Consider the following 18731-nt stretch of genomic DNA (forward strand, 5'->3'; position numbering starts at 1 on the left):
ACCTATACACATTATAATGGATTGAGCCAACAGCATGCACATTCCCAGGACCTAGGAGCATGAGGAGGGCCTGGTCATCAGCATAGGCCTTGATTCCTGGTGCCATGATGGCCATCGGTCAGCAGCCACCGCGCAAGACTGAGACAAGCCAGCCCTGCTCTGACATGTAAGCCAGAGAAGAGAGAAGGCACCCAAAGCATCCATAGTTTCATTCCTCTCTCCCTGTCTGAGCCAGCAAGAGAGAGAGGCAGAAGTGAGCCCTCAGTCCCTCCCTTTGAGTCCCTCCCTCCCACACACTGCCAGCATCCCCCTTTGCTTTTCATTCCCCATGCCAGCAGTTTAAATACATCCTACGGGTCCAGCCACAATATTTGCACTCAGCCGCTCTTGAGAAAACGCTGCTACCTACTTTGGTTTGTGTCTGCCTCTGCGAATTCAATATAGGCCCTGTTGGAGAAGTTACATCTTCTGGGCTTAGAGTGCTGGCCACTGGACACTGGTGTCTGTAAGTATAAGTGAGCGCATCTCCAAGCTTACTTTAAAAGGCATTCTGGTGCCATGGCTGCTGATGACTCACCAAGAGTCTCCTTCCTGAAGATTGTTAAGGAGGAAGCCATGTTATGTACCTAGACTTAAGGAACAATCAACCTGCTTTGAGACTAGACGAGGGATGAAGAGGCCAATATTCCAAGAGGGTTTATCCGACCCAAGAAGTCTGGATTCCCACAGGTGTGGAGGAGAAGAGGAGGGCTCAGAGAGTGTCCCAGGAAGGCTGGCATACTGGGAGTCTGCAGTGGCACTCACTGTGGATGCCTGGTTTTGCAATTATGTGATACATGCTCACAGATAATATTGCTGCATTAGAGCCAATTACATAGTGTTATGGACACACAACACGCAGATTACACCCAGAGCCAAGAAAGCACAGAGTGATAAAGCGATGGCCTAATCGGAGGAGACAGAGGGAAATGTCAGCCTTATTAAGGTTGCCAGGGTGGTGTGGCTGCAGCTGGACTTAGCTCCTCCAGATCAAAGATGGCTATCTTGAGGGATGTGAGGGAAAGCCACACTTCAGCACTCAGCAGAGGACAGTGGGGAGCCAGGAGCAGGTGCCAAGTTGGAGCTTTCCAAGGGTGATTACAGCTACCCCCATTGAGGGCTGTGTACTATTTCAGAGCTTGGGCCTCTTTCTAGGCAGGAAAACACCATGCCCTCCACAAAAGAGGCTTTCGGTCCCAGAGTCAGGAAGAAGGAGCCTATATAATGTCCTCTACACTTAGGTTAAAGGCTCTATTCTTAGACTTTTCTCTAGCTCAGTGGTTCTCAAACTTGAGGTTGCATGAGAATCCTGTGGAGGGTTCCTTAAAACACACAAGGCTGAGACCCCCCCCTCAGAGCCTCTGATTTAGTGGGTCTGGATGAAGATCCACAGGTGTGGAGGAGACCCACATGTCTAGCAAGTTCCAGATGATGCTGCAGGTCTGGGGATCACACTTGGAGAACCACTACCCAAGTTCATCCCATACCCAACCCAAGGTAAATTCACCTGCCATGTCATTTGACAGAGTCTTCTCTGTGGCTCTGATTTCATCATAGCATTATAGGTTCTGGAAGCAGTGGAACCGTGATGTAGGCCAGGAGTGTGGATTCTAGAGTTAGACCACCTACTTTGGATTCCTAGCTCTACCCGTTGCTACTTGGGCTTTCCTACCAGTGTTTTGAGAAGTTCTGACCTGATTTTCTCTTCTTATAGAGCAGTTATGCTCCTTGCCCAGCATATCACAGGTAATTACTGACAAGGACAAGACTGGAACCTCCCATTTCTAGAGCAACCAGGATTGGCAGACATATTCTATAAAAAGGCAGATGTCACTATTTTAGGTTATGCTAGTCCTATGGTCTCTGTTGCGTCTACTTAGCTGTCATAACACAGAAGCAGCAGCCATAGACAATACAAAAAACAGGCTGTATTGAATGTGATTTGACTTGTGGGCAGTAGTTTGTATCCCCTGGAACAGACCAGTATGTGCACAACTTCCTCACGTAGTCTTCATTACTGGGAAGCCTTTGTCTTGCCACAGTACCACGGTACTTAGCTGAGGAACACACAAGCACATTTTTTTTCAGGGTACTGAGGTTCTATTTGTGCTCTACAGGAGTAATAAGTTCACTAATCCCTTAGTGCTCAGGGGAAAAAAAGTTTAATGCCCTCCTTCTGGTGCTCACAATTGAGAGGATGGGATCCATTGGTAGAAGTAGCAATGTCCACGTGAATCATTTTAAAATGGAAAATGATTGGGATGCCTGGATGGCTCAGCTGTTGAGTGCCTTTGGCTCAGCGCATGATCCTGGGGTCTGGGATCGAGTCCCACATTGGGCTTCATGCGAGGAGCCTGCTTCTCCCTCTGCCTGTGTCTCTGCCTCTCTCTCTGTGTCTCTCGTGAATAAATAAAATCTTTAAAATAAGTAAGTAAGTAAATAAATAAATAAATAAAATAAAATGGAAAATGATCCTTTTTCACTAAGCATTTATGCCCTGATTATGGCAACACAGAAGAGTGATTGCATAGTATACAGGTCACACTTAGTCTCAATATCAATACAGTATAACGGGTAAGGGTTTTACAAAAAAGATATGGGAGGTAGGCAGATTGTCTTTAAATCTCATGGGATGGGGGGTGGCCTTATTTCTAGTTTATACTGAAATGCTCATTTAGTAACTTGTGATGGTGTAAAAATGGGGAGCACGGGGGTGGGGGCAGAGTAGTTCTGAAGTCTACGAATTAATTTAACCATGAGCTTGATCTTGGCACCTGATTGAAAATACTGAATTGGGAGCATTTATTTGGGGAAAACCCTCTGACCTGGGTGAATTGGGGTAAAGCATATTTTCTCAAAATATCTCCAAAGGAACAGAGCAGTGAAGTTGAAGCTAGACTGTGGAACTGGCAAAACTCCTCCAGGAGATGAAGGTAAATTAAACGAGGTGATGAGGTCACCACAGCTTACTCTGGGCCAGCCATCCAATGGTGGGTCATTGTCAAACCCAACCATTTATTTTCCTGGTTAATTTTCAAGGAAGTTTCTAGAACAAAGGACACTTGTGCAATTCTTTCTAGCTCTGGGTGCCAGGGTGGACATGACAGAGACTATCCATGCTAGGGTAACAAGCTTGCCCTGAAAACAGGAGGCACTGGGTAAGTTGGGAGAAATTGTGTAAAGGAAGAACAGTGATTCCCAAATCCTCCAGGAACCCATGTGCAACCTTAGATGTCCCTTGCATGGCCTCAAATCACTCATCTATAAATTGAGGATAAGAATTCCAACCTCCCAAGTTCTACAAATATCAAATGAAGTGAATGTGAAAGCATATTGTAAACCATAAAATACTGAAGAAACATAAGCTAAAATAACAGCTGAGTGTTACTGAGCATAGCACATGAGCCAGGCCTCGTGCTCACAAGTATGCCTTCCATGCTTTGTTTCAGGGCATAGTAGTTGGCTGGATAATGCCCCTCTCTCTCTCTCTCTCAAAAAAAAAAAAAAAAAAAAAAAAAGTCTATATCTTTATCCCAGTAACTTAGGAAAGTTACCTTATATGGATGGCAAAAGGGACTTGGTAGATGTGACTAAGATAAGGATCCTAAGATGGGCAAGTTATCCTGGATCATCCAGTTAGGCTCCAAATGTCCTCACAAGGCTCCTCATAACAGAAAGGCAGGCCACAGTGAACAGTGGGAGTTATGATAGCAGAATTAGGCAGTCAGAGTATTGCAGGAAGGGACCATAGACCCAGGACAGACAGCAAAGGACAATGGAACACTCTCCTCCTGATGCCTCCAGAAGAAACATGGTCCCACAAACCCATTTTAGACTTCTGACTTCCAGACTGTGTTGCTTTAAGCACACAATTTTTAGTAATCTATTATCCTATCAGGAGACAACCAATCCAGGCATCATTTCTGGAGTCAGGCTTACCTCATCCATGAAATGGAGATGATAGCAAAAGCACCCACCTCATAGGGTATTTGCAGCAATTAAATGGGATGGTACAAGGAGAACCCTCAGCCCAGTGCCTGCCTGGCACACAATAAGCTCCCAGTTAATGTTGGCAATTATTAGTATCACTGTCTTTAATCGCCACAAAAGCTCTGTGAGATTGGTGCTATTATTATCTCCATGTTAAAAGAGGAAACCTAAAGAGATTAGGAAAACTTACTCATGGTTGCACAGGCTGTAAGTGGCAGAGCCAGAATCTGACTCAGGTCTCTGCCTTCCAGGCACATGCTCCCCATCTCTGCTCCACTGCATTGGGGTTATGACAACACCACCTCCACTGAAAGCTGGCAACTTAGAGGTGCAAGAACTAGATAGAGCACCGTACTCCATGCATGGGGACAAGCCACCAAGACTGGAGATCAAATAAATCTGGTTTTATTAGGGAAACAAAACCTGTAGCTGCCATGGAGAGCAGTATCCAAGAGGTTACCAGCCCTCTGACATCCCTGGGCTGGCCAGCCCCACACAGCAAATCATGAAAGTCTGAATACTGTGTTTAGTCATTTTGGTTCTGGAATAATTGCTATTATCGTAAATGTTTTATAGCCCTCATTACAGCTCACATTTAAATATCAGTGTAGTAATACATTAATAAGTCATAGCTGCCGGACTACTGCCGGATGCAGTTATAGTCGAGCCCTGCATATAACTGTACTGTGTATTCAGCTAAATTAGGGCTGGCTGTGAACTCAACCTGATGTGAGTGGCTGGGCATGGTTAGAAGGAAGTCTCTTTTCTGCAAAGGCTTCTTGCTTTTTGCCTTTGAGAGAGATAGTCAGATTTTTGTCTGGTAGTGAGTCCGTGACCTTAACGAGATATCCCCAAAGTATGGATTCTAGAACTCTGGAACCAATAGAGAGGGAAACAAAGGCATCATTTCTGCCCCAAAGAAATTCCTAATCTGATGGAGGACTGGAGGGCATAGTCCCCCCACACCCAGGAAGCTTCCTTCCAGCCTTGTCAGATGAGATACTCTGAAGGCTTCCTGGGTATATGGAGATAGGATGGATTAACATGCACTTTATAGAAAAGATAAACCACACGAAACAGAATGGCTGTGTAGGTTCAACTTCATAAAATTCCAGGTGTCTACACTGGAACATTGGTAAAGTATGGAAAAGGCAGAAGCAGTCAACAAATGTGGTCTGCACCATACTTGGTACATGTCCTCCAACATGTACTATACCACGTGTCCCATACCGTGTGCCTACAATGGTGCTAGACTCATGGTAAATATGGGAGAAGGGAGGGAGAAGTATTAGGTTCTGTGTCTTCAGGTAAACAGATTTCTGGCCTTATTAGCCAGATAAATGCTAAGTAGGCCATGGGGGCATTGAGGGATAGGCTGGGGCAAGGGGGTGTGGTCACTGGAATTCTGTGGTTGGGGGAGGCGGGGGCAGGGCAGAGAATCTGTGCAGGCCCTTCGGGTGCAGTGGGTATGGAGGCCACTGTGCTGGATGAAGCTGTATTTCTACTTCCGTGGAGGTTGGGGTGGGAGGGCAACAGGAATGATCAGGACAGTGCTAGATTCTCTCTACCAGTGTCAGTAAAATGGTAGCCCCGGTTTCCTGAGTATATACTGCCCACTAAGCCTTTTACCAGTCTGTGACATAGGTACAATTCCCTGCCTCATTCTGCCAATGAAGAACCTGTGTTTAAGAGATGCTGGTAATTTGCCCAAGATCAGACAACTAGAGTATATAGATTCAACTTGAATCATGTATGGACTAGGTCATGGGGCTGTAGTAATGCACAGGATAGAAAGTACTGGAGGACATTTTAAGACAAAGGTAATGTGTTTACCAAGAGCCAAAGACAAAAGAAGTCTGCTTAAGCAGTGAAGGCTTCCAAAGAAAGGCTTCTTCCTAGGCCAGTGGGGGCCCCTGGGAGGGCACGAGAGGATGAGCTAATGAGAAAATACTTCCAGAGTAAACCATCCATGTAGCATCCTGTGTTTGGGAGTATATGCAATGGGCAGAGCAGGGCAATTGGAGCAAGATAGTGCTTGATTCGAATCCCATCTCTCAAGCTTAGCAGCTGTGGGTCCCTGAAGAGTTAGATCCCGTCTCTGTAGCTCAGTTTCCCCATCTGTAGCATGAGGATAATGCCTACCTAACAGGGACATGCGTTACTAACCAAAATGACATGTGTCTGTTTTCTTCTCTCAAAAATGAGGACAGTAATATGCAACTTTAACTGTGATTGTGAGAATTAGAGATGCCATAATGAGGCACTAAGCACATATTAGGATTTCAGGAGGTGTTCTTATTGTTCCAAGTGGGTCCATGAGTACTGAGAGGGCAGCAGAGGCAAGGAAAGAGCCACCTGAAAAAAAGTGTCAGGTATTCTCTTATCTGGAGATCTGCCCCCTTGTCTCCAGCTGCTCTATAGCTGTTGGTTTATGATTCTTTTGCCAGTCACATCTGTCCTTCCCCCCACCTTCCAGAAATATCCTGGTCCTACCCCACCCCCTGTGCCATGCTACTTCCTTCTTAACCATTTCCCTTTTTCCTCTACCTTCACAGCACCCTCAACAACAACAACATTAGCCGCATCCTGGTCACTAGCTTCAACCACATGCCGAAGATTCGAACTCTGTAAGTAAAGATCTCTGCTTCCACCCTACCAACTCCCTGCCACACTCAGCCATAAGTGCAGCCCTCTGAATTGCAGGTGAAACCTATTGTGCTGACTCTGCATGTGGGTCCTAAAGCAAACACTGCCTCTTCCCACTAAGAGGTGTTAGCAACAAATGGAGGAGAAGCACCACAATGCCCTCCCTCCATGGTTCTGAACCTCCATTCCACAGTAGATAGATTCATTTCTCTTTACTCTGGGACACTGGCATTTGTCTCTGTGTTTTCCACCCTGATGGGAAGTTTATCAGTGTTATGTTGTCACAGAACATATAGAACCAGGACGTAATGATTACTATTTCTTAGCTAATGTCACGTGCCATTGGCAGTGCCATGCTTATGTTTTCCCCTCCGCTTTCAGTGGAGGAGTGGGAACCCTAGTCCCTCCTACTCCCATCCTCCTGGCCTACACCCAACACACTCCCCTGCTCCCTTGATGGTATCCTGATAGGATACAGGAGCTTGGTTCTTGACCTTTAATTTCGGGGGAGGCTCAAGCCTGCCTTTTCTGTGTGCTGGGAAAGCGAATCTCCCCACAACACCCCATACTGAGAGCAGTCTCCCCGACTTTAATACCTGGGGAGTTCCCTTCTCTTCTCAGCCAGAAACTCTTTTGTAAGTTTCTCTGCAAATGGACTCTGTTGGCCATTCCAAAGGGGTTCACGTTGATGGTTTTCTTGTGTTGGTGGAACCACATTGGTGTTTGCATTACAGTAATAGTGGAGAGCCAGCCCCCAAGAGCCTTCAGCTAAATACATATAGGGCCAAGGCAAAGAGCTGGAATTCCTGCTGTGCCCTTTGTTAGCTCTGGGACCTCTGTTCCTTCCTCTATAAATGGGGGTGATGATGAGGATCAGATGAGACTAGATATGTGGAGTGCCTGGCACAGAGTAGACAGTAAATAAATGATACTTACTGCTATCATTGCTCTATCCAGAAATCTGGGCTGAAAGTTCCAAGCAACCAGCTCATCGACGGCCCCTGAGCAATGTGGAATCCCCAGAGATTTAAAAATCTTTAGAGCAGTAGTTCCCAAAGTTGGGTCCCTAGACCCGCAGCATCAGCATCAGGGAATGAGATTAGACTCATGGAATCAGAATCTTGGGGGGTGTGGCCAGCCATTGGGTTTTAACAAGCCCTCCAGGAGATTTTGATGTTCCTGACATTTGGGAACCCCAGCATGAGGGAGAAAGTGACCTTATCTTGGGGACAGGGAATAAAGCAAAGACCAGTGAGGCACTGTCCAAGGAAATAGTATGGGGCACCCTAAGCAGACCTGAGTCTAAAGGTGAGCTCTGTCTGCCACTTACTCTGGGCAGGTTTCTTCATCTCTCTGCCCTGCAAAGGACAGTGAATTAATAAATGCTCATCTCACACTGTTGAGAGTAAAATATGCTAGCATGTAGGGGGGCTGTGCCCTTGACACATGCGAGTTATTATGAAGAATCTGAGTCCAGTGTTCATCATTACCCCTCATTTCTTCCCTTGATCCCTCATATGAGAGCACAACTTGACCAAGAAAATCTATCCTTTTCCTTTCCATTTAAACTGGGTGGTGCACTAATGGAGAAACCATGAGGTCTTCAAAGACCTCTTCAAAGTGCACAGCAAGCCACGAATAAGCTACAGAGGAGCGTGCCCAGGGATGCTGGCCAAGAAGCTGACTGCAAGCCTCCAGAAGCAGTGTCTCCACCCTCTAGACAGGATGGTTGAGTAGAAGGAAAGGGGCCCTCGCCTGCGCAAACCCTCAGCCTGGCCCCTGGGGCTGCTCCTCTGTGATTTCAGCCTCCCCTCTTCTCCGTCTGGGAGCAGCAATCACAGAAGCTGGGCTGGGTCCACAGGATGGGGGCTGGGCGGGAGCGAGGTCTGGATCTCAGGTGCCTTGTTGGGCTGCCTCCAGTGGGAAAGGAGGGTGGAAGTTTCTTCTCCTTGTTTCTGTTGTCATCCTTCCCCATGGTCCTGAACACTCATCTGATGAGTTCAGATCAATCAATCAATCTCTTCTGTTCTCTTTTGCTCCATCCCCGCTGCCACTTTCTCTTTAGTTTAATTTCAGAGACGGCTCTGTACAGAACTCCCCAGGGACTTGCACTGACTAATCCCCCTTCACTGTAATTAAAGTGGGGGTGGGGGAGACGGGAGAAGGGGGGAAGGGGAGCGAAGAGGAGAGAGGAAGGAAGTCATAAATGGGATTTCTAAAGGAAAGCTTTTATATTTAATTCAGAAAGCCACATTTTATAGAAAATGAACACTGACCCTCTCTAAAAGGATTTGCTGGAAATTTAATTTAGCGCCTGTGGCTAAAAGGCACCTTTTACAAATTGGCATTTGTATTCATTCACCTTATCTTCTGTGAAGGTGGTTTTGCCAACGTGGAATATGGTGTTTCCATCAGCAAAAGATTGCAGAAATACACGCAGGAACCACCTAGGCGCCTTGATGCCTTGGTGTCTGAGAAATGGTACCCTGTACAGAGACGGCTGCGGGTCGGGAGGAGACAGAAGTGTGGAGCTAGTCTCCTCACGATGTTAATAACTGCAGACGTTACTTTGGTGGTTAACGGTGTACAGGGCCTGGTGCTAAGCACTTCTTGCATCAGCCCTGGGGAGGAGGCACTGTTAGTATTCCCACTTTATAGATAGATCAGAACACTGAGGCCCCAAGTTAAATCACTGACCGAAGTCAGAGTCGGAGAACACAAAGCCAAAGTCAGATTTGGGCAGTTTGACATCAGAGCCTGAATTCATACCATTCAGCAGAAACAAAAGCAGAAGAGCCTGTTCCTGGTGAACCAAGGAAGGGGAAACCAGAGCTGCCACATGGCTGAAAGGCCCCTGGAGGCCGCCTTCCCCCAGGTCATTGCCATCCCAATTCACCAAAATTACGAAAAGTAATTAAAATCATTTTTCTTCTCACAAGGGGATTAGGAATACTCCCGGCAGTGTCTAGGCTCGTGTTTCATGATCCGTGTGATTACTTTTCTTTCAATATTAGTATTTGGGGTGATACTGCTCAGTTTGATATCCCAAACATGATATGAAAGGCTGAAGCTTAGAAGAATCTGTCCAGCTCAACCCTGCCAGCACTTCTGGTGGGTAAAATTCCAAGCTGGGGGAGTGGGGATGTGGATCTGAGCCTATCCACTGCCCTGGGCTTTTGACAGGAGCCTTCAGGTGGCTTCCACGTCAGTTTTGGTCACCTCTTTTCCATGGTCCCACTTGGAGGGGAAGAAATCCCTACAAAGGTGGGTGAAGGGTTAGGAACCATCTGTAGGAAGGTTAGGAAAAAAGGTAGCTTGGGGCTGACTGGCAGAGATTGAGAAAGAACAAACCTAATGTAATCTTCCAAAAGGAAAACCTCCAACGTTTTCGTTATCCCAGAAATTAATCAGCTTAATAAGGATCTGACTTACCTAAACCTCACTTTTGTCATTCCATTGATCTTTTACCCCGGATTGGAACTGATGGGAATTTGTCGACATTGACCTAGCATATGGGCACATGCTCAGTGCTTCATAGGAATCCCTGTTTGCTCAACTTCCATACGTCACTGCCAAAGAAGGCAACTGCCTTTCCTCATAGAAGCCAGACTCTCATTAGAAGGCTTTGATCCTCCTGATACACAAAAGTGCCCCAGCACCACAGCCTGTGCTGCCACTGCAGTCTACCTGTGCTCTATCTTGTCACTAAGACTGTCACTTCTCACTGTTGCCATTTTCCTAGTTAGCCTATATACCCAGTGGTCCATTCCTGGCCATAGAACCAACACCCCATCTCCTTTCTCTCCCCTTTCTCTCTCTCCCTCCACCTTCTCTCCCTCTTGTCTGTCTCTCTTTCTCTGTCTCTCTACAACTCATTGATAAGTCAGGAAACAAATTGTTTCCACTCATGCTGAAATTTCTCAAGAAGGCCCAGCATAGAAAAGGAATTCCCTCATCTCCTTCATGTTCTTCCCCTAGTTTAGGATCATGCCTCCCCTACCCTTGCCCACCTGCGGCACCTCTTTCTGAAGTACCAGATGAAGAGGGAGCAGAATAGGAGTCTGAGCTTTGAAACTCAAAGGGGAGAATTGCTTGGGGCCCATTACAGGCACAGTATCTTGGGCCTAGGAGCTTATGAAAATGTGTTCAACTTTAAAGTATAGGCTCTGAAATCCAAAAGAACATTTATGACATCAAAATTAATCATTTTGAAACAAAAATCATAAAAATCTTTTCGAATATTTTAGCAGAAAAAAAAGGTTACATTCTACATAGGTATGAGTTCATTTAGTTGATATGATGAACTCATATCAGATCAGGTCAGATATGATGAACTCTGGGACTTCCTGAGGCTGTCAAGGTCTCCCGTGGTCCTGGCCTGCCCAGGAATTGCACGCACGCCATGGCAGGAAGGCTCTGCCGGCACACCCCTCAAGTTAGCTGCATGTGGCCGGTGTTGAGCAATGCCAACTTCATACTAATTGGAGTGTGGTCAAGAGCCCTTCAGTACTCTCTATTTCAGGCACGGAAGTAGCCCAAGCCACTGCTTCAAGCTGCTACTCAATATTAACCAACTTGACACAGAGTGCTTGAAAGTCCCAAGGTACTGCTGGCTGATTAGCAGGTCCAGGATTGGGCATTTGAAATTTGCATCATAAACCCAAGTGTATGATAAGCTGATGTGACTAAGACTTACCTACCACCATTTCTGATGATGTAGGGTTGTGGGGAATGTGGAAATCAGAAGCCGCTGATAGAGAAACCTTGGGGGAAAGAACCTGTAGAAGCCCCCCAGACATCTTTAGTTTACCCCCCCAATTAATGGAAAGTAAATTCAAGCCATTTAATCAGATGGGATTCCTTTCGGAAGTAGAACATACAGATCCCTCTAGCAATTGTTAATCATTCAGAGGCAAGAAATTGATCTGGAATCACAGCTACTAGAAGGGGAAAGTCAGAGTCCTGGAACTGGTTGGAGGGTTCTTCCCAGGGGCACCTGAACAAGAATAGCAAATACACCTGGTGGAATTTAACTTGGGAAGAAGGGAGCACTGTGGAGACATTGCTGTGGGCTGCAGGAGTCTGGAATGGGCAGTTCCTTATTTAGGCGGGAGCGGGTGGAGAGAAGACACATCCTTCCAAAAAGACCCTTTCCCACATGCCCTGCTCACTGGGCTAGTGCACACAAGCCCACCGGCATTCCCTGGGAGAGAGGGTTCATTCACTGTGTGTGTGTGTTCGGCAGGGGTCGGGGTGGGGGGAATGAAGGTCTTGGCCACAGTGCCACTATAGACTGAGACATTGAACTTGAGGAGCTGTTTCAAGCCATCTGGAACCCAGGCTAACTACAGTACTGAAATTTGCAACCAAGTCACCTCTTTGGAAGTTTGACTCGGAACCATCGCTTTAGTAATGTCACTCTCCTCTTCCTACATGCTGAGGCTTTCTTGAGTGAGAAAGAAGAGGGTGGAATTGCTATTAAGAAATAAGGACTTGCTCAGAACCCCAGAGGCATCCGTTGGATGTGGCCTGCATGTGAAGATAACAGTCATTTGTGGTTTGGCAATAAAAGGGCTGAGGCTCCTGTGGTAACTCACTAGTGCAGAGGGAAATGCTTCCCTGGGCTCCTGAGGATTGTCACGCTGGGCTAAGAGGCACAGAGGTCTGGCTTGCTCTGTTCACTTCATGCTGTGACAGTGTCTTACCTCTGTCCCTCCCTCCCCCAGGCGCCTCCACTCCAATCACCTGTACTGTGACTGCCACCTGGCCTGGCTCTCGGATTGGTTGCGACAGCGGCGGACAATTGGCCAGTTCACCCTCTGCATGGCTCCAGTGCACCTGAGGGGCTTCAACGTGGCGGATGTGCAGAAGAAGGAGTATGTATGCCCAGGTGAGCCTGCCCCACCCCCCTTCGCTCCATACTGTAACTCACCCAGCCCCGAGCCCTCCCTGACACGGGCATGAACCCATGCCCAGCCCAGAGCTTGGCAGGGAATCTTAATATGTTCCCCAACACTCCATTGTCACTTAGACTCGGGGGTGCCCCAAAGGGTTCTGAGAAAGAAGCCTTTGTCATCTAGTAAAGGAAAATGCTCAAGGAGGTAATGAATCCCTTTCTGTTAAGCATGATTGTCCATTGATGCTAAGAAACTTAACATGTGTTAAGTACATTGTTTAGCATTTCCTAAACGCATACCTATTGTCTAATTGCTCATAGAAATTGAAAGACAAGTTAATGGAGGCGATGGGTTCAGCCTGCTTAGCTGGAAACCCTAGCTCTGCCCCCCTAGTAGTGTCTGACTTTGGCAAGTCACCACATGTCTGCAAAATGGAAAAATCATAGTACATAACTCAAGGGATGGGTGGGAGGATTAAATGAAATAGTGCATATAAAGCTCTTAGCATAATGCAGAGCACTTGGTAAGAGCTAATAAGTGGAGCTTAATTATTATAGTTTAGTGGGCCCACAAAATGTGCTGAGCAAACATAAGAGTTTGATCTGCGGGTAATTGAAGTGTAATAGAAGCACAGATTGTCTACGTAGTATAGACAACAGAACTGGGCACAGACATAACGGGAGGTGTCACAGATCTCCAGGGTTGGGAGGTGGCTGAGTGACCCGAGGAAGTCTTCCCAGAGGATGTAGTGGCTTTTAAACCGAGTCCTCAATTTCAAGCTTGCTTATTTGTTTTTCCTTTTCATTGACACCCTCCACTCCCACCCACTCCCTCTTTCCAGTAGCAGAGAAGTAGAGCTGATCCCTGAATTTCCTCAAAAACAGAAAGTATTCGATTGAGGAGTTTCCCACAGAGGTGTTCCTGATTTCTAGAAACCCAGTGCCAGAACTGGGGCCTGGTGGCCTCTGGCTGGTCTTAGGGGTCGGCCTGCAGGAAGGAGGAAGGACAGGGGGCTCAGCACTGGTGTGGCTGTTGCTGTTTTCGGAATTGAAGATTGCCTGAGCCCCGCGTGTGCTGCAGGGTGCCCCAATCCAGCCAGCAGTGCAAACTGGCCCCCTTCTGCTCTTAGGCTGCATTTATGCCACGGAAGACTTTTTTTTTCTTTTTAATTCAACTTCATCTCACTCCCTACCACTCTCTCTTGTCATGTTACTACTTCATCAAGTTATTTATTATCCAAAAACATTTTAACATGTCTCAGAGCAGTACCTTAATAATTTCCTATAGACGCCCACTTAGAAATCACTTCCTGTCAAACACATATAATAAAACCGTTTATCACACAGGCACCAAACTCACATATAGTGACTATAATTACAGTAATTATTAGGCAAAGAGTACAATATCGGCATAAGTGCCAGTGAAAGAAATAATTATAGAGTGCAGGAGTCATCCAAGAGCTAGTGAGAAAAACTAATTAGAGAGAATGTTAAAACACATCATTATAGGTGGGTGCCAGGCTTCATGCTCTGCACGAACACAAGTACCGCTCCATCAGTAAAGCACCTGCCCATCAAAGGAGTGGTGACTTGCTTACCCAGTAGCAGTCAGGATCCAAACCCCAGGGAATAAGGCTGACCCTCCTACGTCCTAGAAGTCCTAGTGCCCTCAAATCTCCCTGTGTTGAAAAAGCCAGATCTAGCAGGCAGTTTAGTAGTTAAATAGGATCATCCCTATCACCTCCCCTGTTTATATCAATGTAGCCCAGGGCTTGTCGTGATCCCTATCACTTTCTAATATGAAGCCAGGTGTTTTCTGAGGGTCCACAGACTGGATGTGAATGTGCTGTTAATCTCCAATTCCACACTGGAAATTTAAGAGAGTGACATCTTGGAACCCCTATGCAAAAGGCATTCCTTGATGCTTTCCAGGCTTTCATATATAAAAAACAGAATGCTGTACAGGAGGTTGCTTTCTGCAAAGGTCCAAGTTGGATATAACGGATGGCTGAATTGGATATCCCTAAAGAATGAAGCACTACAACTATCAGTGGGGTACAAGTGGACCACCCCCTCCAGAGAGGAGATTTAACCTCTTTAATAACTGTTAAAGGGAGTTTGTGAGGCTCTGTTCAAGGAATGCCAGAGAAAGCCATGTGGAACAAGACTCAGGCTGTGTGCATTCAGGAGGTCAACGAGGAGGGCTGTTGTACCGCACTGACTGTCCCCCCGACACACACCCTGCCATACAGGGTGCAGGCTCTACCCGGGGCAGAGCCCACAAGGCATCCGCATGAGGCTGTTTTGTATGAATCTGATCACACCAGATATACACTGTAAAACTCTCTGTGTTCCCTGTTCAAGCGCTTCCTCCTGGTAACTTGCAGGAAGAGGACTTCAGTCGAGAAAGGCAGGAGTCAGAACATCTCTGTAAAGACAGAGGTCATCTGCTCAAGAAAAAAAAAAAAGGGCACCAATTAAGCCTTCCCTGCGTGTAGCTTCATCACTGGTGGCCCCTGTCAGGAAAGCATCAGAAAACCTCCCTGGGCCCTTAGGCCCTTAAACCGTATCAAAAAATTCACTAAACACATGACTCCAGAGACAGGAAAGAGTTTTATCTCCCTCAGCCTGTGAGGGCCGTGGCTGCTCAAGTCCCTGATATCTCCCTGTGAATTAAATCCAGCCGGCTGGAGCCAGGCCTCTTCTCCCCAGAAGTCCTGGCTATGGGCTCCTTTCACTCCAGCTAAACCAGAAATTTGCTAGCGGCACACTTGGACGAAATTCATGTCCTCTGTCAACTTACCTTTCCAATTGAAGGTATTTATTTTCTTCCTCTAGGGAGACACATGAGAATTGTAGTGTCCCATCCAATGGGTGAGAGACTACATTTTCTTTTTTTAGTGACGTTTTTCTACAGTATACAAGTCGGACTGCTTGGTTTCCTTCAGCCATTGCTACAAGGATTTCTCTATCAACTCTTCTTGTTTTAAAGAGAAAGGTTAGGGCCCTAGGATAAGAAAAGTCTGGGGTCCCTGGTTCTTGTTACCTGAACCAGACTGGGACTTTTTTGAGTTCATGATAACAGATCAAAGAAGAAGTTCTATCTTGGGCATTACTTGACTCACATGAGTTGCAGGTTTTGTGGTGTATGTTGGGGCTTAAGGTCTAGGGTTTCCCTTCCATGCATCAATTTTCTGGTGCCTTAATCTGCAAAAGTTGCTACTTGTCACAATTTGTAATTCAAGGGTATGAGTTAACTGTTTGACCTCTTGAGTCAACTATTTCTTTCCTTTAAATATCTTTTTTTTAAATTTTTTTTAATTTTTTTTAATTTTTTTTATTTATTTATGATAGTCACAGAGAGAGAGAGAGAGGCAGAGACACAGGCAGAGGGAGAAGCAGGCTCCATGCACCGGGAGCCTGACGTGGGATTCGATCCCGGGTCTCCAGGATCGCGCCCTGGGCCAAAGGCAGGCGCTAAACCACTGCGCCACCCAGGGATCCCTCCTTTAAATATCTTTGTCTTCATTGGTTTGTCCACCTATGTCACACTTATCTGCCTGTACCCTTTGAGTGTGAGCTATCCTTAAGATCAGTCTTGTCTCCTAGCACTAAGGGCTCACATTAGACATTTTTCAAGTGCCCCAGTGCCTAGAACAATACTTGCTTCTAAAAGCCTCTCAAGAAGCCTTTCCTCATTTATTATTAAAAATGAAATAGGCATATCTCCCTGGAAACAAGAAACTTTCCCCTTCTTCTCCTTTTTTTTTTTTTTTTTTTTTTTTAAATTTCGGACTAGTTACTAAGTATAAAGATAATTAAGGTAAGCCATGACTAGCTGCCCATCTCCTTAGGAGGTTTTAATTAAAACACCATAATTGGACATTGCAAGAATGAGATTATTAGGTTTATTTAGCCATTCCTAAAATTATCATGCCTCTGGTATTTAAATCACGTTCATTTATATTCTCATCATAATTGCTCAAGCCCCATTGTCATTGCAGTCTGTTGTTGGCTTTTGAAAGGCCAGAGGCCAACAGGGATGCTTAATTTGAACGCTGGAATTAATTTATTTCCACATGCTCACAAGGCCATTGGATTTTTCAGTTCTGGGCACTCTGCTGGGTGGAATTCCCTTTAAAGACAGAAAGAAAAAAAAAAAAGAGAAAAAAGGAAAAATAATAAAGACAGAAAGAAAGAAACACAGCTCTAACAAGAGTGTCCCACCATCCCCAGCGAGCTTACACAATCTGTGTCTTGGCCACTGAGCCTCCCCGTCCTACCTCCTGAGAGTCCCAAGCTCTGATGGTTTTCAATGTCATGGCAATAAAGAGAGGCATTTGATATCTTTTTGGTAGAGGAGAATGGTATAAAGAACACTGGGCCAAATTTTAGAACTTTGTTGTTCACCAGCTCCACGATCTTGAACAGTTTGCTTGACCTCCCTATTCTTCCCTTTCCTCATCGGTGTAATGGAAATTATAATAATAATAGAACCTACGTCATGGGTTTTGCTAGAATCAAGTGAGATCACACATGCAGAGCACTTGATGCAGTATCTGGCACATAGGAAGCATTCCATAAGCATGAGCTGCTATTAGAGAATGACGTTCTTAGTTCAGCCACCATTGGGTCCCTGGGCAAGTACTCTCCCCCCAAGGGATGGTCTCCTTACCATTTCCATGACCCTTTCTAGGTCAGAAGTTTGGTGACTTGCCCCATTCATTTGGGCACAGTAGTTAGGACTTTCCATTTTTGACATGATGCCAAATAGAAGAACAAAGCTAAAGATGTGGCTGGACAGGAGTTGGTCTCGCTGGTCATCACTCCTGCTTCTCTCTCCCACTGGAGGGGGTGTTGTACAGTCAGCAGAGACAGGGTGATGTGCCAGTCGTCACAGGCACCTCCCCATGACAGGTCTAGCTGGGGACTCATTCCTGCTCTCCTGCTCATTGAGGGCACCTGCTTCAGCTGCGAACCAGCAGCTTGATGACCAGGGAGGAGCAAGCAAGGGCCAGCCCCCTGGTTGCCCCATGCTCTGCCCTGCCCTCCCTCAAGACATCAGGCCCCGGTCCTGGGAGTCAGGAGACATCAGAAGGCAGGACACCTCCGTTTCCTCCTTGTGTGGCATGGAGGTGGCTCTGGTTCCAAACGAAATTCCTGAGCTGAAGTGGTGATTTGGAAAGGGGAGACAGCCCCCGAGGGGAGACGGGTACTTGGCCTGTACCCCTGTCTCCCTGTTCTGGATAAGAACTTCCTTCCCCCTCAGGGCAGCAACAGTTTCATCCCGCTGAAAGAGTTCCCAGAGCACATAGCTTGGGCACCCATTCAAAAACAAAGAGCAAGTCCACATGCACTCCAAGTTTATCACAAAACATCTCTGAACAGAGATTACGGGGGTCCTGTGTGCCAGTCAATCACCACACCCTGATTGAAACTAATTTCTCTGCCAGGAAGAGAAAGAGGTGGTACCAGCAGGCAGGCTTGCTCAGGGACAGTGAACATTCGCAGGCCCCACAGGCACATGCTCTAGGGCAGGACTGCATTCGTGGAGGCAGACACAGGCCCAAGCTGGTCCCCTCCCTTCAAAGATGGGCGGAGACTCCTTCCGCCCACCTCAGAACACTCCTGTTCCCATTCCTCTCTGCTTCTCAGCTTGGACAGTACTCATAGAATTTCCTGGGTAGGAAGATGGGTGTGTCCTCACTTTGTTCCCCTTGGAAATCCACTGTCACCTGCATCACACTATGACTCTCCACATGTGTGGACAGGAAAGGCTACGAGGGAGGGATTTGCTGACAGAGCTAAGCAGAGTGCCTGGGACACCCTTACCTGTGCAGGTGAGCGAGGCTCAGAGGGAGCCCCGGGAGACCAGGCAGAGGGCCTTCGCAGGCACTGAGCTGTGGTGGGAAGACCTGAGCTTCAGGCATGAAAGTCCCATCCCCCCATAGCCGCTCTGTCCCTCCACACTATGGCCATCCTATCAACCGGAGCCCGGGGCACTCAGAACTCCCGGGGGCCTCCCCTCAGGGCCCGTTAGCCCCCACTCTGCCTGGCTTCTAGACCAACTCCATTCATGTATTCATCCTTTCACTCAGCTGAGATGTGTTCACTGAGTTCACGTTTCATGTCTTAGCCGTGTTTTAGGTACTGGGGATGT

The 18731-nt window shown here is 46.7% G+C and overlaps 1 protein-coding gene and 1 long non-coding RNA gene across 2 annotated transcripts in view; one reads left to right on the plus strand and one right to left on the minus strand.

Annotated features, from left to right (window-relative positions):
* SLIT3 (slit guidance ligand 3) overlaps window positions 1-18731 on the plus strand; it is a 591163-nt gene that overhangs the window by 444737 nt on the left and 127695 nt on the right. Inside the window, exons 7-8 of the mRNA XM_072824217.1 lie at window positions 6585-6656; window positions 12402-12565. Of these exons, the coding sequence (XP_072680318.1) occupies window positions 6585-6656; window positions 12402-12565 (236 nt within the window). The remainder of the gene's footprint in view (window positions 1-6584; window positions 6657-12401; window positions 12566-18731) is intronic.
* Window positions 16463-17551, minus strand: LOC140632324 (uncharacterized). The gene is made up of 2 exons (XR_012029843.1): window positions 17247-17551; window positions 16463-16706 (listed from the first exon to the last, which is right to left on the minus strand). It is a non-coding gene; the product is annotated as an uncharacterized lncRNA (long non-coding RNA).

This window comes from Canis lupus, chromosome 4 (assembly GCF_048164855.1).
Source record: "Canis lupus baileyi chromosome 4, mCanLup2.hap1, whole genome shotgun sequence".
Taxonomy (NCBI): Eukaryota; Metazoa; Chordata; class Mammalia; order Carnivora; family Canidae; genus Canis; species Canis lupus.